The 25935-nt window shown below is 36.4% G+C and overlaps 1 protein-coding gene across 1 annotated transcript; it reads left to right on the top strand.

The window, feature by feature from the left end:
- The first annotated feature begins 892 nt into the window (after positions 1–892).
- DNAI3 (dynein axonemal intermediate chain 3) lies at positions 893–24785 on the top strand. The gene is given in 22 exon segments (XM_059822099.1): positions 893–995; positions 2351–2389; positions 6662–6843; positions 7402–7506; positions 8449–8607; positions 10106–10305; positions 10596–10712; positions 11393–11583; positions 12499–12623; positions 12727–12816; positions 13255–13335; positions 14048–14176; positions 16172–16245; positions 17692–17836; positions 18592–18679; positions 19542–19672; positions 20504–20567; positions 20966–21096; positions 21777–21981; positions 22401–22492; positions 24625–24729; positions 24732–24785. Coding segments are annotated over 22 exon segments (2610 nt in total).
- The last annotated feature ends 1150 nt before the right edge of the window (positions 24786–25935 follow it).

Genomic DNA, 25935 nt, shown 5'->3' with positions numbered 1-25935 from the left:
TTAATAACATCCAAATACTGTAGGTGCTTGGTAGACATTTTAAAAATGGTTCATCTCCCAGCCAGCTTACAGTCTTAAAAAAAAGTGGGAACATGGAAGAGGGAGGACACAAACAGAGAGTCCCATTGTCCTTATCCCAGTTGAATGCCTCTAGCTGTTCAATAACAACATCAAACAATTTTCAATACTTCTCCTACCAGAATTTGGACCATCCCGATTTAGTTGTTCTGTCGGCTGCTATGTGTGTACCTTCCACATGATGGTGCTGGCAGTGTGCTGTCCGGCCTGTACAGTAAACAGGCTGCATTGCATTTCCTTCTTTGCGATGGAACTGAGCCTTTTCTACGCTGCTGTTCTCATCCTCATTCTAGATACTGGGAAGAAGGAGAGTAAATGAAACAAGAGTAGCCTTCTATACAGTATTGTCTCCAGCTGTGTGGTTGCTACATGTAATTATGCATACAACTTCTTTCCAAGTTTGTCCTCCACAGAGCTACACTGAAAAATAAACTAGAAATACAAAAGCACAGAAATGCAGCTGAGTAATGATTTACACTTAAGGATATTGGGACAAATATTTACAACTGGAGAATTTTAACCTGTGCTTTTCCCACTGTAGCTCAGGTCCTTAGCTTTCTCTAAGGGAAACCCGTATCCCAATTTAACCTTTCACTGTTTTGGTTAATCTGTTTCCATACTTAATCATCCTAGACAGAAGAAGTATTTCTATTTATTACATATCATATCAAAATACAGTTTATGATTTAAAATTATGGAACATACCTTTGGCTGCATATCAAAATATTACTATAATGATAAACTACATAAAGTCACACATCAAATTTTCACTCATATGGCGCATTCCGTTGTCTGCTTAAAGTTTATTCATGATATGTATCTTTCTCTAGAGAAATCTGAAAAAATGTCAGAAAATCTCATATCCGGCAAGACCTCCTTGAAAGGAGGTCCAAAAACCTCAGCAAAGAAACAGAAAGGTGAAAAAAAAGCTAAGGAATCGTCAAAAGGAAAACAAACACAGCTTGGTATGTAAGGTACAGCAGCAATGAAACAAGCAGTAATCTGGTCTCACATGATAGCTACCTTAATTATTTTGGGCTCATGCATTTAAGTAAACATGAGATAAATTAGACTATGCTATTTTATATAAATAACAGAGATCTACAAGTGTTGATTACAGTTTTGTAACCAATATATGGAACATAACAACGCTACATTGCAATATTTACACTTTGTCTGGGTAGTTTAGATTTAATAGCTTGTGGTGTCATAATAACAGTATTGAATGGAAAATTGGGAGGCTTAAAGTGGGGAGATTCACAAAAGCTGACAGCCCAGGGAGAGAGCATCAGGCAGAGAGAGGTGCCCCCAGAAGCAGGAGTTCAGGTGCTCAGGATCACACTGTAAAGGTACAATAATAGAACTTGAAAATATACCAAAGTCTCACAATTTAATTTTGCAGTGCATTTTATTGTGTTTTTTCTGAGATACTATCTCACTTGTGTCATTTATGAAGTGTATATAGTTAATGAAGTGTGAGGCCAACGAGCCTTTGCTATATACAAATATTTTTTTCAGTGATTCATGCACATTCTCAGAAAAGGTAGGGATGTACTCTGGCTTGGGTTTTATTTTTTTCTGCCCTGACAGCCACCTTCCTGAAGTGGCTTTTGCCTTTTAATCACCCTTTCCCTCCCAGCTGATTAATAGTTGTTGTGCTGAAGAGAATATTCTGCACATCAGTGCTAATCTCTTCCCATCCTACCTTGCGGTGAGGTTTGCAGACCCTCTCTCAGGAGCTGAAGAAAGCCCAGCTCCTGCAGCACCCTGCCACCCAGGGCAAGCCTGCCCACTTCACCACTGTCAGAGGGGACTGACATCTGCTCCTACCTGCACACCTGCCAGTTCTGCTACTGTCTGATGTTAGCAAACCTTGCCCATTTACCTCCTCTTCACATGACACGATTTACATGGTAATTGCTATCAGGTAGCAGTCAGTGCAGTTTTCAACCATGGAAAGTGCAGTGTGCACCACAAGATGACAGGTTTCTTTGGCTTCTCTCTTACGGAGACCACCTGCTCAAAATAAAAACGAGTTTTAAATCTCCATAGTCTCAAAATATGCTAACATATTAAGATACAGACCTATTTTAAAAGGCTTCATTCATATCTTTGTGTTAAATTTGAACTGAATATTTTTTGTTTCCTCTTCACAGTTTAGTTTTAAATATATAGAGAGGTTTTAAACATTGCCCTAACAAGGAAAGGACTGTATATTTGTAGTTACTTTGTTAGGAAAAATAATTACTGATAACATCATAACATATTTCAGGTAAAAAAGATGAAGTTGATCTTTCTATGGCTGGTATAGGTAAGTACTATGATGACTAGGCTTTAAAGTAATAGTTTTGGAATACTTTAAGCATTTTGACGCTTCAATGTTACTAATGCCAGGGAATGAAAAGGAAAGATTTTTTTTATGAATGAGAAAAATTAGAAACTGTGAAGAAATGCAGCTACTACAGTAGTGATTACAGTACCACTCTCTGAGTAGCAGGCAGTGCAGCAAGGAATGCTGAAACAGGTATGGGTTTGTAGAAGATGTTTTTATCTTGGGTTGAGAGGAGGTGGGATCAGGGGAAATAAAGAGCATTACAACAGAATTATGGGGTGCAAAATGTTTGCCTTTAGTAATAGTTAAGCAATTGAAAGAAAATCTTTTGATCTTTTTTTAAATCTTTGATCTTTGTCAAATCACTGAATCTGGTGAGAAGATGATTTTAGAATATAATTTGGTTTTTTTAATGATAGATATCAATAGACACTGATTGATGTCTTTTGCTTTGTAGAAAAAAAATCTGCCATTTAAGCATCACAAGATATCAAGCACTTCTCTTGGCTTATGAGCAAGAAAAAGGCAGTTCTATGCAGTTTTAAGTGTGGCCATAGTTATGAGCTAAAACGTGATTATTTGAATTGAAATATATTCTTTTATCTTAAACACCAAATAATTTTAAAATGTTTTTTCACATCTCTAGTTAGATTGTTCTTCTGACCTGATTTGTGCAGGTTATATATTTGGATATAACTTAAATTGATATCAATGTAAAATTTATCTACAGTTTACAGGAACAGCCCAAAAGGTTATCTTCTTAATTAGCTTTTAACAGTACAGCTTTTATTGCTAAAAAGTAAAAGATAATGTGGCCAATATACAAACCAGGTAATTTTTAAAGAAATCATAAATCACTTGTCTTCCTACATAATCCTGTGAGCACATGGGTGGAAGTGAAAATTGCACTCTGATTAGCTTCCTCGAAATGGATAAGCTGCAATTAATGAAAATGGACAATAAGTGATCCCTCACATGATGGAAGTGTTCCTTTTAAAATTGTATTTATGGTGTTCCTGGAGATACTTAGTTTTGACAGTAAGAAAGAATTTTACCTCCACCTAGTGGCAAATAAGGTTAGCAGCCATAATATCTGAACTATTGCTAGAAACCTGTTGCTAAAAGCAGGAAAAAATGCTACTATATGCAGACATTGCCTGTGCAGAATTTAAACTGTATGCATGGTATCTCCCTAGCGTAAGACCTGCAAGTGTTCTTTACTTCTTTTAGAGCTTTTTGGTCCTTTATGAAGTTTTTGTAACACTAGCAGCTGTAGACTGTTACAAATTATATGGGTACAATTTACAATTAAAACACAATATGAAACCTCTTATTAGATGCTACATACTTTTTACTGGAAAGCAGCATTCGATAAAAATCTTCATAATAGCAAGAATTCCAGTATCAGCTTTTTATGTTATCATCTATAATATAGATCCTATAGTATAGAATCTGTTATAATATAGAATTCTATAATATAAGATTTTATTCCTTTAGATTAAAAGATGTACATATTTTAATTCTGATCATTACTTTGTTTTTAACTTGGACTTATAGCAATAGTCTATTTTCTTCACTGCTCCATCTGTCCTACTCTACTCCCTCTCATAGTGATGTCTATTGTATTTTTGCTTAACTTTCATGCATGCTTGTGTAGTTTCATTTGACATTGAAACCTACATCTCTTTGAAAAGATTTTTTTTTAGCGTTAGCATTTGTGGACAAGGCTGTATGCATGATTCAGCATTTTAAAAAATAACATCATACAAGCTTCTTGAATAAACAACAGTTACTCCTGTTTAGGATTTTTGATGTATCAAAAATAAACCCTAATTGTTCAGTCTTATTTAAATTTATTTAAGCCTTGGGAATAATCTTCTGAAAAAAATTCCCATAAGAATCAAACTATGTTTATAAATTTTCTTTAGTTTCTAGCCCTCCTAATTGCACTAGCTGCATAACCAACTCTGAGGACTGCGATATGTGCAAATTTTTTGTTCCTTTGCTCTCCTGTCCATTCTGTCCTATGAGCCAGCTGTGCACAGCAGGGGATGGAAGCTGCATTCTGTTTTGGTGCACAGCTCTAGCCTTCTATCATCTTTCTATCCTATGAAGTTTAACTTGCAAAAGGGGGTATAATTTTTTTTGCTCCAATATATCAAAATGTGCAGTATATCCGTAGTGTTGCAGCAAGGCTTTGAGTCTGCTTCCTAATGACATCCTAACGAAGCCTTATGCCCTTGGCTAGGGTGACCTGGGTGTCCTGCAGATCAACTCTTGCAGTTCCTTAAAAGGATTAAATGTTTCAAATCACCCTGGAATAAACACTTTTTCTGAGCCTGGTCTCATGGCCAAATTGATAAGCAAAAGAAGAATCTAGGTCTTGGCCTCATTAACCACAGAGAGTAGATGTCAAAAAGGCAAGCACAGGGATTCGGGAAGGTAAACGAGTCCTGGCTTGGTCTGGTGTTACCAACAGTGAGTTTGGACAAGATGACTTTCAGAGGTCTTTCCCAATCAATATCCCTATGATTTTGTATTTCTTTGAAGCATCCACACAGAAATCCCAGAAATCTCTGAAATATCAAAAAGGAAATTAATGCAATATTGACTACAACTTGTGAAGAAAGTGAACTAATGGACTGTGCATGCTACAAATGGATTGTGTGTGCTACAGAATAACTAGTGACCGCCAAGTAAATCATACTTCGTTTAGTGCAGGGTATGTCAGAAGCATCATACTAGTCATTAATTTTAGTGATGACTATAGCAGAGCAGATGCAGCGGAGGAGCAGCACTGAAGTATTTTAAAGGATAAATGTCAGATGCATCGAACATTATGTATTATGTGATGGGCTTATGCAGAGATTTAGCTTCCCGGATGATAGAGATTAAGGAGGATTTATTGTTTTGTCAGTCCTTGTTGGCTTAGGTTAGAGATGGCTTCTCAAAACATGCTGAGCCAGCTGGTCAATATAATAATTTTAGATATATCAACCTCAATTTAAGGCACACACAAGGAGAAAAATACCCCAGGTTCTGGAAATTAAGATAAAATATTAAATAACTCAAACTAAGAAAATAGAATGAAACAAAGAAGATAGAAAGTATCAGCCATTATCACAAAAGCCAGCCCATTTCAGTACATAAAAATCCCATGTATACATGTCTCTAAATCTTTTCCACTTTCCAGTTTACCAGAAAGATGAACATTCAAAGTGAATGCCTACTAGCCTTCTTGGACAAAAGTATAGTGGCCTTCATGAAGAATGCTCTTACTGTGGCAGCTGAGACATACAGCATGAGTCTGCTAGCATGGCAGTATTGCAAAGGAGGAAAAGAATCTCTTAGGCAGCAGGAATCAGCTAGCTGGGCCTATAGTGATCTTAACCACTTATATCTGTTATGTAAGCCAGAAGGCAGAACATGTAATTTGGGAAGGACCAGTTACAGCTGACATACACTTAACAAGAAGGGCTGTATATTATCTTCACATTGAGTGTTTGCAGAGCACAGTCGCTGGGTCACCTAACTGCACCAGCCTGACTAAAAACAATGAAGGTAACAGTGCCAGAGCTAGGATAAGGAATAGCTGTCTTGTTCTGAACCAATATGAATGAACCTAACAGAGGTCACGTCCGTAGAAAAACAACAGCTATATATTCTCCAGCAAAGCTGAAAATAAAGTCTTGTATCTGGCTTCTATGTTAGTGATCTTGCTTTAGTCTCACCTATTAGATGAGAAATAGACTCAACTGCACTCCAGACTGGATGAGAGGAAGATGAAAGTCCAAAATCAGAAAAGCATCCTTATTTGGGATGGTATTGAAGCCTTGTTTAGATTAAACATTGGCTTAACACGGCATTGCTCTCCAGGGAAGGACTAGAGTATGTTTATTCAACGGCACTCTTAAATCAGAGCCATGCAGTTGTGTCCTTAATGTATTAAAAACAGACCATTAATGACTATTGACTAAAGCTCTTAATCACCTGTTGATCGAGAGGGAAACAAAAGCTCATACTAGGAATAACATATTCATTAAGCAGGAAATGTTAGGTAGAGTCTTTTCCAAGATTAACAAAAAGTAATATAATTTGTATTCCATGCCTTCCAAAATACCAAAAACTAAGCTGAAAGATTCAAAGGCATTCTGTTAGGAAACAGTAAAGACACAGACTTATTAACGTATAGGTTTATGTTTAAACAACACTCTGAATTTGTTTATCATGCAATTTTGCTTTCTTTCATAGGCCACCCAGAAATCTTTCCTTTAGTTTTCACTACAAAGACCCAAGAAATTTTTAATTGCCGAGTTGATGAAGATGTCACAGAAGAAAATTGTTTCAAACTTATTAAAAAAGAGGACATCATTCAGGACCTGAAAACAAGACCTGCAATTTCTGATTTCCACCCTGTCAAAAAAGTTGTCCTAGTATGTAGCTTATTTTGTTCTCACTTTAAGACTTCATGCTTTCAGAGTATATATTCTTCTAATGATAAGGTCTGTCATTTTTTGACTGTGTAAATACACCAATGCTGTAATATCCGAAGGCTGTAGGTCATGGACCACTGTCAACTCAAAGTTTCTCATGGCTCACCATGCACATTTTTCTTTTACTAACTTTAGATTGAAAATATGCTAAAAGTAATGTAAATATTACTAGTTTTGATTCTGTGAACTGGCAGAGCTTCACATATTTTGGCTTCCCCTAATTCATGGTCTACTTATAGAGAATCATTAAAACAGTTTCTTTTCTGTTTAATTCTCTGTATGAAAAAACATGTATGTAGTTTTATCCCAGACTTATTTTTATTACAAAATAAAATCCATCTGTTCTTTTCAATTAGCACATGAAATTCTCCTTTAAGACCACAAGATTAACCAAAGATGCTGAATTTACAATAGTGGTAGCTTTGCCAGTCACAGGCTTATGTCTGTTTTGGATGTTACTCACTTTCAGTTTTCCATTAATTGTTTTAATTAAAATAGGAATATCCAGGGGAGGAACTTTTGGTAGTTTTTGATGCAAAGTTCCAGTATGGACAGAACTTTTACCTTGTTGCTTCTGAGGAAGCCAAGGAAAACTTTCTGAAGGTAAGAAAATCCAAGTATACCACAGCATTCTTCTATCTATGAATATTTCAGAATCTTGTCTCAAACATATACTTCAGGAATGGTATTTGTAAGCATCTGATGTGCTTGGCATGCCAGAATGTTTCTCTAAAGGTTAATCTGATAATGGAAAAATGTGTATCCCTGTAAAAATATATTTTATACTGAGAAAGACTGAATTAAATTTTTGTATTTTACTTCAGAAGGCCAGTATAACCCCTATTGCTGCATTTTTGTCATAAGCGTTAATTTCCTCTGCCAAGACCCTGGTTTCTAAGTAAGACACAAAAATAAAATATTATAATATATCAGGTATCTTCAAAGAAATATTACACTTCTTTTTCACAATATGTATGTGTATAGTCTTCAAATAACACTTTAAAACGTTCTTGAGTTCTAAATAACTCTAGATACATAGAAGATTTCCCCTTGTGCATTGCATCGTAGGAGAAGGTTTATGGGCAGATTATATAATTTTTAAACATTAGTTTGTCACCCAGCATCAGGAGAACTAAAACTATGGGCAGATTATATAATTTTTAAACATTAGTTTGTCACCCAGCATCAGGAGAACTAAAATTAACAGAAAAGCAAATTGCAATTCCAGGCAGGAGGGCCCAATGTGGAAAATCACTATAAATTCTTTTTATATAGCAGTGATTCGCTTTCAAGACAGCAGTCTCTCTTTAGTAGTTAAATATTAAATATGTAACATTTATTGGAAAATTCTAATGCACAATTGAATGAATGGGATCTAACCCAACTGTACACAGGGGCGCTGTAGAGCCAGACTTACTACATTGAGATTAAAGTAAAAAATGTGTGAATAAAGACTGAAAACTGGGTTTCTAGTTCATACTTACATTTCAGTAAAAAAAAAAAAACAACAAAAAAAGCACTGTTTCACACTGTTTGATGTCACAGCCTCCAGAAACTGCAGAAGAAAAAGAAGAAGAAAAAGAAGAAAATAGAGAGGGAACTCTGGAAGTCCATCCTTACAAGCCTCCAGTCCACAAACCTTGGGTTTCTCTTGGCAGCGAAAAGGAAGTTGAAGAAGAATCTGTTAAAGACACTGCTACAAAGGTCAGAATAAACAGATGTTAGTCAATCAAATAAATACCAAACCCACAATTTTATTTCAAGTTCCTTAAAAAAAAAAAAAGTTACAATCCTAGTTTTGCTTGGGGTCTTTCAAGAAGACAAAAAAGAGAAATAGAGAAATAGCTCAAATTTTAACAAAAAACAAAATTGCTGCAGAAAGTGGAGTTTTGGGTGGGTTTTTTTATTACAACTCTGTTCTCTTTAAATCCTGCAGGTAAGACATGTGAGACTGCATTGGACATCTCTACTTTTTAAGCTGTTAGTTCAAAAGTCCTGATCATTTTTGGTCATTAGCATCTCTGACACTTTTTGCTCAATTTACTACCTGGCCAGATTACAGGTTGAGTCATTGTCATTACATTCTAAGGACCTAGTTCTGTTTCCATGGAGCCCAGTGAACTCTGTTTCATTATACGGATGGCATTTAAGCAGCACATAACACTTTTAAGGGCTCTCTACCTTGGAATAAATGTTACTGACTACAAGCTGACTTTACAGAAGGACATATTTAATTAACTACACCTACAGATTATACTGAGAAAATTATACGTCCAAAAAGTAGATCCACTCACAGCTGTCACCTAACTTGTGATGCGTGGGGCACCTCCAAGCATTTAACTGTCCCTTAGTGATTTCTACTCAATGCCTAAATCCCTGTTCAGGGAAGATTGGCTAAGTTTTGATAGATCTCAGCAACTGGACATCTTGCTTATACTTAAAAAGATGTCTTGTTGTTCTAAAGCTAATTCACAGTCACTAAATTTAACCCACATTCACAGCCCAAGTATTCTGTATTCTACCTTGCTGGCAAGGTCCACTTAGAAGTATTCTCAGCCTACATTCCTTTCCAGTTCTGTGGGAGGTGCTAGGAAAAAGTACCTGGCTATGAATCCAAGACAAAGCAATACCTCTCTACTGCCTGAAATCAAGTACCTACCACTCTTTGTGGGTAGAACTCAAGCTACATCCCTTCTTCCTTCCTAGTTCTCACTATAAGGAAACTCCTCACTCAGATTTTTGTGGATCCTCTTCAGGGCATTTTTCTTTCTCTAGGCACTGCAAGGGAAGCTGAAATACTTCACCCAAAGTTGAGAACTGCACTGAGGAAAGGGCTGAAAAGTTAGATCTTGGAAGTCCAATGCAGTATTACATAAGACCTCCTGCAAATCAATCCTTTAATTAAAGGTGCAGTTTTGATATTGCATGAATTAGAAGACGTAATTCTCTTATCCTACTAGCAGTAATCCAAAATGTTACCTAAAGGCAACTTCTTGCTTTAGAAATACAAACCTGTCTGCTATAACATATGTAGGCTATTTAGATGAGCACTTCAGAATTTCAAAATGCAGAAATATAAGCAAACTCAGCACAGAAATCATCAATAGAACTAATTCTACAATTATACAAACACTGCCATTTTACAGAACGAACTTTCCAAAAGCTTTCTCCTCTGCTAACTACAGAAATACCTCTTTTCCAGATTAAGTATATGATTTCTCGAGTACGCAGAAAGTTTGGTGCACCAATTCTATTTACTGATAAGAATGCTTCACATGTAAAAGACAGTTACGTTGAATGCACGTCTTATCAAGACAAAACTTTCAGTATTAAAATGCTTGAAAAAGATGTGGGTGTACAAACGGTTCCAAAAGTAAGAGAAGCTAGTATTCAGACAAAATGGTAAGTGTGAGAAAATATTTATCAGCTTATTTATTAAGTTACGCATTGTTTCTGATTTCAATTCATTTCAAGTTACGTAAATTAACTCAACTCCTCTGGATTTACTCAGTTACAAACTGATTAAGAGAACAGAACTGGATGCTCTGTTTGCATCTATATTCTTTCACTCTTTTCCAAAGAGTTTCTGAAAAATGAATATACTTAGTTTTTAATTTTACACATTACATGGGTTTCTCTCTTTGAAATTGTTTCTATATTGACTCACATTTTAATTTATACCAATTGGTTAGGACCTATCCAAAAAATGCAGCCACGCAGTATTTTCCTAGACAGTTATCAAATGAAGAGAAAGAAGAGAGTCTGTCATCTGAGAAGCTGAAAGAATTTCTTACATCAGTACATTTAAGGTAAAATTACTGCAGCAATACACATTAAAGGCTACCTGAAGTAATATAGAATACAAACAAGAACTCTTGTCTGAGTAGACCACTGGTCTGGTCAAATACTGATTTTTTGTTTGTTTGTTTCTATATACTTCTTTGTTTTGTTTTTTGCTCTTGCTTATTATTTTAATATTAAAAAATATTATCTTAATATTTGTTTCTATGAAAATTAATGTGAAGTCTGTGCTATATAAATATGGTTTAAATAGATATTAGAACTGTTAAAGTTGATAAAGATACACCTTTTTGAACAAGCTGCGAAGCTGATCTTTCAAATACTGCTCACTCAAGCAGAGGCTTATGCAGAAGAGCAAAGGTGCTGTCCCACAGCCCTTAGTCATGGGACAAGTCCCACTTACTGACACTTTTTGCACAAGAATTGGACAACTGCACTGTACTTGATCCACACGGAACTAGAGTTAAATTCTTGGTACAATTAGTTAGTTATATTTAAATGGAAGAGGGTTTCCTTACAGTGATGCGTCACTGAGGAATTAATACTTGCTTTTTTTTTTTTTTTTACTACTGTGGTCATAATTTTGTGTAAAACAAAAGCTGCCTCTTTACAGAAATATTTGTGATTCTACTACTGAGTAGTCACATCTAGATTATTGAAAGTGTTAACTGTTCTTTTCACAAAACAGAATGGAAATTGCATTGCAGCAAAATGAAATTATGAATGCTTTTTTTGATGACTGGAAGGCCCTAGCAGAAGATGAAAGCAGTTCTGGTGGCAAGCCAGATGTTTATCTTAAAGCCTACCAATCATTTACAGATCTGCGCTATCTCAAGGACAGAACTATTAGCTGCGTTTGCTGGCATCCAACCATTTATGGTAATGTAGTTAAAATACTGATTTGAGACTTGAATGACATGTATTATATGACAGCTATAAAATATGCATCTTTCATAAAATTATCAGCTTTTAAATTTAAAACCAAATCAAAACTGATTTAGTATGTCTATCTGAATTGCTGATTTGAGATGAAGTGAAAAATGAGACAGACAAATTCTTTGTAGAGTTCAGACAGGCCATGCAAAGTCCCTCACACTAATGTATAAGTGGAGATCATAGGAAAAGGAAATTTCTCCCTCATGAGGCTCATTCAAGTGGGGCTGCAACTGTGCCAGGTCCTTCTGGTGGCTCTGCATGCCATTGTTCTTCTCCTCATGGCTGGTTCTTGTAGTACGCTTAGTACTTGTGAGGAATGTTACAGCCCCAATGGGACGTGGCTCTGTTGAGTGCCAGGGAGCATCATGAGGCATACTAAATGCCTCCTCCTGCCCTCTGCTGTGGGTTATTGCTCTACAAAGCCAGGCTTAAAGGCACAATTAAGTTCTATATAAATGTCCTAGCTGCCCAGCATACTAATTGCCAACACTGCAGCCTGTGCAGGAAATTAATTCAGCTACAAAAGATTTGATTTCATGATGGGTGGCCAGGACTATATACCTGTCACATCATTTCAGGTGCAGTATTACATCATTAAGGAGTAGTAGCAAAAAAGTTGGATTTTATCCTGATGGTCAGGTTCTACAACTCATTGTTAAATAACTTAATTTTAAGTAACAAAAATAATTTCCTCAAAGTTGATCTGTAAAAAGAAAAATATAAATACATGATTGGGGTTTTTTTTACTTCTTTTGCACTGTATTCAGAAGGTATAATTATAAGTCACTTAGAATAATTAACAGCATGTTGAAACTTGAATTGTCTCTTCTGAGAAAATTCATTTTGTCTCTCAATCAGGGATTATAGCAGTGTCAGCAAGACAGCAGCTTTCTTACGAACGGCAAGTTAACCTTTCTGATAAATCATTGCTGCAGCAGTCAGTAGTACTTTTTTGGAATATTTTTGACCCTATCCACCCTCAGGTATTTAATCAGGACTTTTAAATATTCAAAGTGTTTAAATAACAAGAGAACAAACAATCGGTGTGACTGTATTTCTCAACTATTTTGTTGTTCTTCTCTCTAGTTAATGTTGGAGTGTCCTGAAGACATTTACTGCTTTCGGTTCAGTCCAAGTAATCCAAATATCATTGCTGGTGGCTGCATCAATGGACAGGTGTTAATTCTCTGTTATAGAATTGGATATTTCTGTATTTTCTTATGGTATAAAAATAAGGGTGAAGAGATGTACTCAACATCCATAATAACACATAGTGTCACAAGACAGATGTCACAGAGTCTCAGAAATTCTCTGATGTTGTACTGAAGTTATGCCTGATTATTCCACAGCTGAGCCATTATTGTACGATGCTTCTTTGTAGTACTGATAAATAGGTCAAGCTGTAAAGACTCTCTTTTTTTTTTTGTTGAGGCCAGTGTAGCCTTTCAACTGATTGCACCAGACTAAAGAGGCAATACTGTAAAGACTTCATAAGTTCTAGTGCAGAGAGTGGATTTCTTATTTTTCCCCAAACCTCTGTGAATTGTATTTGAAAATAATGCATATTAATATAAAGGATGAAATAATTTGTAATATACTTTTTTCTCATTGTAGGTTGTACTGTGGGATATTTCTCAACATAAAGAAAAGCTGCGAAATGCAAAAACTGTTGCTGATGGAATCAAGATAACAGCTGTTAATACGGTGAATGCTTCCATTCTAAATATATTGCAGTACATCTATATGCCTGTGGGGAAAAAAAATGGGTGAAGGTATCCTGGCTCAAAACAAAGGAGTAGATAATCTTTGCAATGAGACTAGAAAGGATAAGAAGCCTGATGAGTTCATGAAATAAACCCATTACCACAATATAATTTCTACCTAATTATTCCAGCTTAATACCTTTACTGCATTTTGTACACACTTAGGCTTCAATAAGACTGCTCTTTAATGGGCACCAACACATACTCAACTCTTGCCTTATGAAGCCTATCAAATACATATAGCATTTGCTGCTGAATGTAATATTAAAAATTATTTTGGAAGTTTATGGACAGAAAAAAGGTAACTTGGAAGATGAGAAGCAGATTTCAGTGGAAGGAGACTATAAAAGGGATAAGCAGAAGACAGATCTAAAAGTAGAGGAGAAACTAATAACATAAGTGGATATGTGTGTGCCAGAGGAGGCATGTTGGAATTCTTTTTAGAGCTTCATATCCAAAGGCCTGTTTTGATGCTTTCAATTTTTTTTCGGAAGGGAGGGTATTAGACCCCTAGAAAGTTCTATAAACTGATCCGAAATATGTGAAGAATCATTAACAGTATGTAAAGTAACCTTTTTTCTTTGACGGATCTACTATTATATTTTGGAAATACACTAAGATATCTCTTTTTAAAACATTTCTAGCCATCACTTATGCAAGTCCAACAGAGTAGCAGAGAGCCACTTCTAGTGAGATACTGTGCAGTCTCTTCCATACAGTATAGTCATAAAAAACCAGTAACAGATATACATTGGCTGCCAGATTGTTTTGAGGTGAGTTTAAAAATTCACTTTTCTTCTTATTATTTCTTTCCTAATCTACTACTTTAGAAATCATAGTGTAAACTCAAGGTAAAAGATTAAAGATCCAATTATTTGTAATAGCCTTCATTATTTCTCATTGCATTTTCTAAATATTAAATAATCTGGTGCCACTTGTCCTGTTCGTTGTGCTTTACAACTATGCCATGTTCTCAATCTGACATGAATCTGCTCATACTGGAAAAAAGTTCTGTAGCTTTACGGAAAATTATAATTCAAAATTATAATAAGCCTTCCATATCTAAAATATGTTGAATTTCTACTATGAGCAATCTAGCCTGCCACCAAGAATTCAGACAAATAATTTCAACTACCTAAATATCTAGGCACCCACAGATGGTGTTACTGTAGTTACCTTAATTATTCTAGGTGCTGCCTGTGTACTTAAAACTTACATTTTCTGTGATGGTTTTAAAGCTCCATCGTACTTAGGGTCCATGTAGTTAAATGGTCCAACACTATTACGGGAGTATTGGATACTCATTTACTATCAAAGTACTGCAAATGGTTGCCCAAATTAATCTGAAATGCAGATGTAGTCAAATGCAAAATAATGACAGTGGAAAAGCAGGTCAAGAGGAAAAAAAATGAGATCTTTAAAAGGCTTATGCAAATTAGTATATCAATAATTTTTGAAAACAATTTTTTAAGGCTTCATAGATACTGCAGTCCTTAGCAACATTACCAGAAAAGTGAGGAAAAGGGTACACGTTTATCATAAAAAGAAAGCTGATACAACTGTTCGTTATTAAATTATGCTACAGTAGTACCCATGGATACTAATTGGTACCAGATGTAAAACATGAAGAAAGGGATTGGATAGCAGAACGCTGTTGTGTTTTTTGTTGTTTGGGTGGGGTTTTTTTTGCCAAGGTTTAGGCTCAGAAAGCTGTTTTCATGTTCATCTGGGATAAGAGATACAGGAAACCTGTGCTTGATAAATAACACTGACAAAGGAATCACTTTGTCAATATTTAGCAACACGTACTGGGACATACTTTTTGTTATATAAACAAAATGTGTGTCAGCCTTTGCACAGCATTGCAGTTTTTATGGCACAGTTCCCAAAATCAGCATTTATTATTATATATTGATGAAAAAGTGTTCAAAGTTATATCCAGAACCTAATTCAGCTTTGCATGGCTGTGAGACTACCATTTTGACTCCAGGTAAGCAACTCATGAATGAAAATAAGAGTAGGAGTTGGCCTAAAAAAAAAAAGTGTAGCTGAAACTTTGCCACATGGTTAATAAGTACAGTTTTAGCCAAAATGTATATGTTTTGCATATACTGGAAATTATATTTGATCAGGGCATAGCCTATAATCACTTGTTTCCCCCGACACCTTTCCTTAATTTTTCTGAATAAGTTAAAGTAAATCTGGTATAAAACAATGACTACTTGGTAAATGGTAAGTACTATAAAACCTGCAGAACCCCACATACACAAACTAAACTATTAATAATTAACATTTGAAGGCACCGCTACCATCCCGCAGTGTGGTCTAGCCAAGCGATAATTTGAGAGATGACCCATGGTGTAAACTTGGCAAAGAGATATCACTCCCACTACACTTAACTGTTTGAGATATATTTCTCAATTATTTGCTCTGCGGTTAAGCTGGATAAAAAAAAGGTACAAACACGGCAACCTAAGGAGGGCCTGACTTGCAGTGGTGCCAGCAAGTATTTATCCTGCTGACTTAATTTAGAATTTTAGGTGTTTAGCAGGCAAAGTTGGTATCAGTTCACTTGAAGTACATTTGTAGTTATAAAGTCAAGTTATTTTACAAGTTAATAAGTCCTGATTTTCAAACCTTACCCAAGCAGAAATAGTGACTTTATTTCTAGAAGCCCATTGAATGTGCTGAAGTAGTTACTTAGCAGAGTATAATTTTTGTCTCTCATCATCTTCTCCCCCTGTAATTATTATTACTGTTATTTTTAGGACAACCAAATGGGTGCTGCTTTTGAAAACAGAGCTGAAATTTGCGTGCAGCTTGTAACCTGCTCCCCTGATCGGTATATACAATACATACTCTACAAGATGTCTTCCAGTTGCCTTTGGAAAGCTTTATGGAACATATTCCATGATTTAACTAGAACACTTCTGGATTCCTATCAGGCTATCCTCAATAGCTGAAATTCTGTATGCAGAAGACAAGCACATCAAGTTCTTGGCCAGTTAAGCCCTTTACAGTAACAGCATTAAGCATTCATTAACTGAAAAATCTCACATGTATACATTTATATTGTGTGTATACCTTAAGAAGAGTGTTGATCACACACGCATTGGCCTGGAGAGCCACACCCCCGTACTTACATTGATTACGTGACTTACACAAAAAGCAGTTAAAGATTTTGAGGCCACAGAAATACTGTAAACTATATTTAAACTTGGAGACTTAGCTGGCAAAATTATTCTGTATGAATCGCTTCTTTTGTGGACTGAATATTCATGATGGCTATGACCAAATATTATCCTATGTGAAAGACTGGCAAGGGGGCAGAATGCAAAAAGTGGAAATAAATGTTTAGCTTTCATGATGGCAAAAGGCTTAAGGCTTCAAGGCTGCACGGCTGGACTCAATCCTATATTTGCTAGTTACATCAAAAGAAAGGTCAGAGAGAGCAAAATTTGGTAATGATACAAACTTATTTTCCCTAATCAAATACAGAGAAGACTTCAAAGAATTAAGTTAAAAGAATTATTGCAAATACAGTTGTTAGTAAGTTTGCAGTGTAATGTGAGTAATGCACATGGAAGAAATAATTTAAACTACTCACACACCAGGGCTCCAAATTAAAAGTATTCACCTAAAGTAAGAGCAAGGAAGTCACTGTAATATCATCCTTGTAGAGCATGGGTCCCTGAGCAACTCCTGTTAGAAAAGGGAAAGAGATGGCAGTAATGAGGAAAATTATCATCGACTATATCAAATCTGTGAATGAATGTCCAGAGTAGAGCAAAAGGAACAATCAGAGGGCTGAAAACTCCAGTGAGATGACACATTCAAGTGAGTGGGACCATTTGCCTTGAATGTCAGCAAATAAATTGACACACATAAGAATTGGGAATGAGGTTTGATTTGGATTACTAGATTACCTGTTACAGAGTTCTGTCCAGTTCTCTCAGCCTCCAGGAATTTCACCCAGGTAGCACCAGTAACTTCACCCAGTAACTTTCCATAAGCAAACTGTATGAATGCTATCTAGCTGCTTTGGTATAGTTAAAAACTGATGAAATGGTGAACAAAAGAACATAGACCATCATTTACAAAAGCAGCAATTAAGTATCTAGCATTTTTCTGCTTTCCAGAGTCTCTATTGCTATGTAAAGTTTGAAGATGAAAGGCTACAAAAAAAAAAAAAAACAAAACAAAACAAAAGGCAACTTTAAAATGCGTGGAAAACTGCATCTGACTTTGAAACAAAAACAGGGAATAACATTATACAATCATTTTGCAGCTCAATATTATTTTGGGATATTCCAGCCAAACTTCCTGAACAACCTTCATCTGAGAAAGTAAAAGAGGAGGAAATTTTTTGTATTCCCCCTGATGTTCCAGATACTTTTAAGCATCTAGATCTCTGCTGGAAACCTCTCATAAAGGTACTGTACACAAATATAGAACAGAAGGATCAAGCCAAACTGTAGATATGGCCAGAACTCCATAGGAATGTATTCTTTTGCTTCCCAGCTCCTTAATTTTTCCAGCAAATTGTGGCTTCCTTGTGAATTTCCTTCTGATTATGAAATGAAAGACTTCAACGTTCCTCTGAAACTATAATAAAATGCATTTTGAAAAGCTAACTCAGAAGAAACAGCATGATTGCCTCTTAAAAACTGCAGTAGGTGCAAAAGTAGTTGTATTAATACTGTAAGTTCCCGGCAGCCTTTTCAACTGCTGTGCTATCTCAGTGGGCCCCTAACTGTGAAACACGGTCATTGTCAACAGAACCATAATTACTGGTGAGTCAACAGTCAGTCTGATGAAAATGGTCATAGTAGTTTGTGAAAAAAAGTGAGGCTGAAAATAATCTGTTACATAAAAAAAAATTTTGGATCTGCTGATCTGTGCTGCTCAGAATAGCTGCAGCCGGTACTGTTGTTGAACAAGCATGACCACTGGAACTGGGTTTTTTGCTAGAAATGTGGCAAAATCCTTACAGGGAAAGGATAACACAAGAGAAACCACAGGTTTGCATTTTCTCTGTGCTTGCACGTGAGGGAGCAAATACCATTTGTGGAGTATTACAAACACACTGCAAACTGAAAAGACCTGTTCCATTACAGCAGAAAGGCCTTTGGTCTTGTACCTCAAAGATCTGACAAAACGAGTAAGCAAATGCATTTTTTCTGAACAGATAAACCTGTGCGAAAGTGATACAAACCCAGAGTACGGTCCCATCAGAATTAGTTTAAGGGAACTGCATTATCATTACAAAACCTCAGGTAATATTTTTATTACACCTTATTGGGGAAAATGTTTTTAATATTTATATTTCAGTATATACATAATGAAAGCTGAGCAACAAAATGCTGTATAGCTAAATGCATCTGGGGAAAAAGGTTTCTTAAATATACTGGTATTCAAAGTACGACATACATGTATTGACTACAAAGATATGTACATGTATTGAATACAAAAAGAACTGTTCGTATCCACAATAACTCTGTCAGGTTTAACTTAATAGCCCATGCAAGTCCCCCACCCAGTCTCTTTATCTCTGCAACAGTATGTCCTTTTCAGCCCTTATAGAACACTATTTTTAGAAAAATAATCCTGGAATAACAGTGTAGCTATTTCTGTAGTGCTTTGGCTAGAGGTATCACTCCACTGCAGAACATGAAGTTAGCACTTCACATTCCATAGCAGATCAGTTCTTATTATGGTACTTTGTGGCAGGGACACACTACTAATCCCTCTATAAAGCTGGCAAGCTGACCCACAGGCAGCCCAAGAGTTGGGCTACCCGAGACAGCAACTGCAAACCATGCCAGAAAATGCCCTTCCAGCACTTGAGCTGCTGTGTCGTAGCTGCTCCAGTGTACGCCCTCACACCACAGAGTGCAGGAGGCGGGTTGTGCCATTCCTTGGAGCAGAAATGTTGGTTCCCGGCTGCAGCAGCTAAGGGGGCTGCATAAGGGCAGTTCCCACAGAGACATGCAAAACTGCTGCTTTACTTGGCACTCTTTCTTCATCTCTCCTTTTGAAATTCCCCTTATCCATGAACTACCTTTATAAGACAAAGGATTTGCTTGGTCTGATAAATTACAATGTGTAATAAACAGATGTATCCGTACTGTTTCCCAGAGAAGGTGCAATCTCTGAACACACTAGAAGTACCCACCAAAGAGAGCCCATATACAGAGATGAGTACTTCTTCAAGCAAAAATCTGAAAGTGCTAGAGAATATCTCCACTGACTTTTTTGTTGGAACTGAAGTAAGTGAAAATAATAGATTACTAATGAAAAAGTTAATCCAAGATATCCGAAAGACTGAACAATTAAATAACATAGTTTTCACAAATGCATGGACTTGCCTTTTTTCTTCAGGTGTTAACTAAAAAGATCTTTCTGGACATGCCACATTTTACTGCCATTTTAATGCATTTAGCTACATGCTTAAAGTAATAATAAACCCCCAATATTTGGTAGACTATGAACCCTTACTTCAAGGGCAGAAGTAGAAGACACTTCCAAAATGTGTTGAACTTAACTACCTGCTATCAGGAACCAAACAGTATTTCCTTATTCCAGAACCCAGAAAATTAGTAATATTTTTTTAGTGTTTCCCCAAATGTCAGGTGAAAACATTTATACTACAGTTTCCCCCACAACTTATTTCTACTTTAGGAAGTCCCAGCTATTCGTAACCCTCTACCTACCCGCTATGTATCTAAAATTCCAAAATCTTTCCCAGTTTTGAAGTCATATGGAAATGAAAATTTGGCTTCTAGCTACTTTTTTGCTTCCAGTCACCTTTTCCCCAAACACTGGAGCAAAGCATGAACTGTAAAAACCAAGCACCTAATTCTGCAGGAAGGACTACCTACATACATCATGGTAAGTAAAGCTGTTTTGGCAATACATAACTGGAAAATTGTGATTCAAAATCTTAGTGTTTTTCAGTCACTGGCTGGAAATTTAGGTTTTAATTTACTCAGAACATATTTAATGATGGTTATAATTAAGTAAAGTCACAACTAAAAACAAGTCACTTTGATATAAGCCACCAAGCTCTAATGTCAGCATTGATTTTTCTGGCATCACAGGATGGAACAATTGTTTATTCTGACTGGAAAATGGAAATTGATAGTGACTCAGCAAAACCAGTTAGTAAGTTCAAGTTTATCAATACCTGTTTAAACCTTAATATATTACTAACTTTAAAATATTTGCACCTATCTGCTGTCTTTTTAAGGTTCTTGCTCATCTGCTATAACCAGGATTTAACAGTACACCCTTAAAAGTGCCCACAGTTTAGCTGTCATGACAGAACAGCAAAAACCCTCTCCAGGATTACAGGTGCATTACTATGTACCTATTGGCACAAATCATGGAAGTAACTAGATTTGCACAATTCCAATTCCTATACCTTATGTGTAAAAAAATGAGGCTAGTGTCTTTGAAGCCTGTGCTGGATCCTGCGCTCTTGTTTCCCCCCGCGTAACTCCCATTGTGAAGATGATTACTAAAGCACTAGTTACAAGCGACTGCCTTTTTCATTCCATTAGGTCAGAAGCACACTCAGAAATACACCATCCACACTGAAACTATCAACACTCTCCAGAGATCTCCGTTTTTTAAAGACATCATTCTAAGCATTGGAGGCCGGAATTTTGCCATTTGGAAAGAAGGGGTTACAGTAAGTAACTTTAACACAGCTGTAAGATAATTGACAGATATACAAGACAGAATTCTAATAGCGTCAGAGACTGTATTTTCAGAAATGTTTGTAAGTCACAAAGCTTCATAGTTTAGAAATAAATTGGGTATAAGAAAAGCTTTTCCTTTTTCTTCACTTCAGAAAACTGTTTTAGAAATAGCTTTGTAAACTCGCCTTTTACAGAAAAAATGAAATTACCTTCTTTAATTCCAACCTTGTAAAAACTGTAGCTTCTCAACATGTTATTTCTGCTGCTAGGGAAACTGAAGAATAAAGGCAATGTGTGCTAAGCAGGTCTAAAGAACTCATATTTAGGACACAGTCTTTTTGTCACATGAAGACAAAGAAACGTGGGGGTTTTTACAGTTCCTCTCATGTAGGAATCCAAGGTTAGCTGCACCTGGCAAAATCTCAAGACCACAGATTTTAACACCAGATAGACAGATTACCTTAATAGACTGGAAGTGAGATGCCAGGTTTTTTACTTCCTCACAATTCTCTTTATCTGCAGAAGGTGATACCAATTTTGCCATTGATACAATTTTTGTAATAGGATCATTTAAATTGTGAATGTTCTCAAATGATAGGAGATTTGAAGTAGTGAATGGATAGTACTGTTTGATTGTTGAGTCTATCTTTTGTTTTCAAAAAAAATTAAGAATGGACCGATCCTTCAGTTAAGCTGCTCTGCAGGAAGATACACTGCAGGACAATGGTCCTTAACAAGACCAGGAGTTTTCTTCATTGGCAGAGACGATGGAAATATAGATATTTGGGACTTACTGAAGAAAACTCATGAGCCATCTCATTTCCAGAACATCTCCGAATCAATGATTACTTTCATCAGCCCCCGGACTGCCTCAAGTATGTTGATGGTGATTGCACTTTACTGTGCCACCCTGTTTGCAAAATGGGCCATGACTCCAAGGCACACTCATCTTGTTACAGATGATCTTATATAATAGATAAGGACATACTTCCACTAATTTGTCACTGCACTGTATATACAAAAATACATACATCAGTTCTAAGTGTACTACCATGGCATAAAGCAATTGAAAACATTTAATTAAAAAAAAAAAGTTTAAAAAAGTATAAACTTTAAAGGGAATTTCATTTGTTAAGAAAATAAGAGAGCAATAAGGCTGCCTTTTTGTTGCAGTGAACAATAAACCAAAAAGACCACAACAAAAATGAACCCTCTGTAGCTTGTGTTTGGGTGGAGGTATATGTTACTGTTGGAATTTAGATTGTTTATGTGTTTTTTGTCAAATATCTTTCAGCAAAGCAGCATTTTTTAGCTGTTTCTGATGATCTTGGAGTACTGCATGTTTTGGAAATCTGTCAGATGCTAAGTCACCCTTGGAGGAATGAGGTTGGTAAGAATTCTTATTAATCTCTGTGACACTTTATCCTGAAAACTCCAACACAGAAACAGGCCTGCCTGGAAAAACTTGCCTTCAAATGGATGGCAATTAATTTAAGATCAGTATGGCCATATTCTCCAAAGATCACCTGTAGCAAAGCTGGCTTTGCACAGAGCTCAGATAGGATGCACCTAAAGGAAACCTGGGTGACAGTTGGTAGAATTCCACTGCTCCAACCTGACTACATGAAAACACAGTAAAGAGTTCAGTATTTTTTGCCACGTGCATAAAATGACACCTGGTTTCATGCATTAAAAAAATGCTATATAGTGCATAGTAATGCAAATATACTGAGTTTCTCTTTCTTTATACCTTCTTGTCCGCATTTGTGTCTATTTTTTTTCCTGTAAATTTGGTGCTTTGATTTACACATCTTAATATCTCATTCTAGCTTAGCTAAAGCACATTTTGCAAACTGTTACTAACATTGCCAGTCATTCATTCGCTTTTGAAAAAAGGACCGTCTGTACCAAAGGGCCATGGGAACAATGGAAGCAGTTTCAATTTTTCTTTATTTAATTTTCAGTTGTTCTTTCCCCCACCTCCTAGCCAACGATCAAGCTAGTGTTTTCATCTCATCCAGCCTAGCAGTCTTGCCTGCTACCTGGTCTGTTATTTTTACATCACAAAATCTTCCCGTCCTACCCCAGTTTTAAGTTAAGTTTATGTATGCACTTAAATAGTTTATAAGCATTCCATAAAGGTTTGCTGTGTGCAGAGCTACAGTATGTAGCAATATAACACCAGGTCAGCAGCCTTATTTTGGTAAAAGTAACTTCTCCCAGGCAAGGCAGGAGCTAACTAAGTGCTATAACATGAGGAAACACATTGCTTCTGCCCAAATTACATGTGTTTTGGAACTACACTATTTAGGGCACAGAATTATTAACCAGAGCAGTCACTAATATTTAGATTACGTTTATTCTAACTGAATTATTCTCTGAGAAATACTAGGTTGTTGAACAGACTAATGAAAACTAAAACACAGAATCCCAGATAAATGCATAGTGTAATACTGAAGTATGGTATTTTATGGTTTCTTTGTGACTGAAGTTGGATCAGTGATGATTTGGACTGATTTAGTGAAATCACTAACCTAAAACTGGTTTAGTTATTTCAGTGCAGGTTCCCGAAGGATGATCTACTCAGAGTCAGTGTAAAAAAAAATATTTAACCCCATGCATATTTGTATCCAAAAGCAATTGGTTTCAATCCACATCTTTATATTGTTTTACTGCAAATTATTTGGATAAATAGAGATATCTGTATTCCCAATATAGATAAACTAATAATACTGTTCAGATCATCAGCAATAGTTCTGTCTTTGGGCGTGTAATGACCCTTGTTTGTCATTGTGTTAATAGCATGCCAACGTACTTGATTATTTTGAAAGAGAAGTCAAATATCTGAAGTACTGTGAACAAGAGTTTCAAGAGTATCAAGAGTTTCAAGCCAAAACAGAAATGAAATGGAGCTGGAAGCACAGAGGGAGAAAACAGTATGTTATACTCGGAATTAAGAAAACTTTGTTTCTTTGGGTCTTTAAAATGCACCTGTTTTGCTAGGCAGGATTTCCCATAGTATTTTAAAAAAAATCAGGATGGACATAATCAGAATACCTTAACAGCTCCTTACTTCATATTTACAATTCTTAGGAGTGGAATAGATGGTCCTAGCTCACGTGAGTTCAGCTCTAGGTCAAGTGAAACTCCTGCTAGAGCATTAGAGCCTATGGACATTTAACAACTATGAATTTGCTTTTCTTTTTACATCAGTTGCTCTTTCAAAAAGTTACACTTTGGCAACTTCCCTATAAACATTGATCCTTCAAGTGAGGAGAGACTTCAGCCTTCCATTTTTCATTCACATAAGGATTTTGCCTATCCATTCTTTGGTAAATGGTTTAATAATACCAATTAATCAACCAAAGAAATGACAATTCAGTTAATGTAGCCCTAGGTGATGCCTATTTTCATTAATTTGTGATAGCACTGATACCGTCCACTGGAAAGCAATGGGGTTGCGTATAGGTTTCAAAGCTTAACAGTGCATTATTGCGTGGTATGTGTTTTTCCTTCAGAGTATGACTACTCTACAGAAAACAAGAGATGGAGGAGCAAGAAAATGCAGACTATACTGTGTTTCTGGACCTGGAGAAGCAGATACTAAGGGATATACGACTAGTAAAGGAACAAGAAATACTTTCCTCATCAGATGCTTAGAGCCCCTTATCACCTTTAGAAACAGCAAGCTTTTTATTTCAGGACCTCTTTATTTCAGCAGAACATGTTTAACTTCAGAAATAAAGCATCTTGCAGTTAGAGATTATTGTTTCATTAGCTTTATCAATTTGTTTCCTCCACAATGTGGTTAGAGAACAACTGTTTTGGGCACACTTCCCCCACTATCTTTCATTAATATAGTTATAATGAACATTCTATCTGTTTAAATAATAGTTTCCAAAGTTCTGTGTCTGTCAGGACCCTATAAACTGTACAAATCTTAAACCCAACTCAGCCGGTCAAACCCACGTGCCAGTATTCACCCCTCCAATCTACATCCACCCGCTCCCACCAGAGGGGGAGCCATTCTACTCCAGTAGTTACATTCACATAGGCCATCCAAATTCTGCTACTCAGCTCTAGCAAGCATCTCCTCCCTCAGGCCCAAAGTATTTGCTCCACTTGAAAACTCAGGGACAAGCAGTAGGGTTTTTTTTGAGATGTCCAGAACATTTCCTCCTCTGGAGATATGGTGACAGAAAGGACTCCAGAGTGAAGAACACTCACCTGAGACTTGTGCAGCCCCATGTCCCCAAGCTGCCGTTGAAGGGCGAAGGGGAGGCACGCAGGCACATGGGTACCTCAGATGACCACAACAATCACAGTAACACAGGAGATGGAAGGAACAATTGCTCATGCAAAAGCTCCACTCTCACCTAAGGGATTTAAAGATCAAAACCAGACTCTGAATTGCTCTATAAATCAGTGAGCCATTGCAGCTCATGAAGCATAGGAACAAAAGTACTTTTTTACACTAAAGATTATTTCATTATTAGCTAACTTTACTCTACCCACTACAAGTGCCACAAGCAATTGTTTCCCCAAATAGCATGTGCAGTTACCTGGATTACAGCAGGGAATAGAGGTGGCCATCACTGTTACAAGAGGATCTATCCCAAGAAGATTGCCACAACGTTCAAAAAGCATCATATAATGCTACTCCTTACGCAGGGAATAATCAATATCAGTGCTCCCTCAACAACAGCAACCTGGTTCTGTTCCCTTAAATGCAGCCACAAAAAATATTCACCATGCTGTAAAGTCTTCTATTTATTACTTACTACACTTAAATGATAAGGGAGCCCCTTGCACCTCTACTGAATCCATAC

The sequence above is a fragment of the Gavia stellata genome, chromosome 10 (assembly GCF_030936135.1).
Source record: "Gavia stellata isolate bGavSte3 chromosome 10, bGavSte3.hap2, whole genome shotgun sequence".
NCBI lineage: Eukaryota > Metazoa > Chordata > Aves > Gaviiformes > Gaviidae > Gavia > Gavia stellata.
This window is presented reverse-complemented; position numbering and strand designations above follow the sequence as displayed.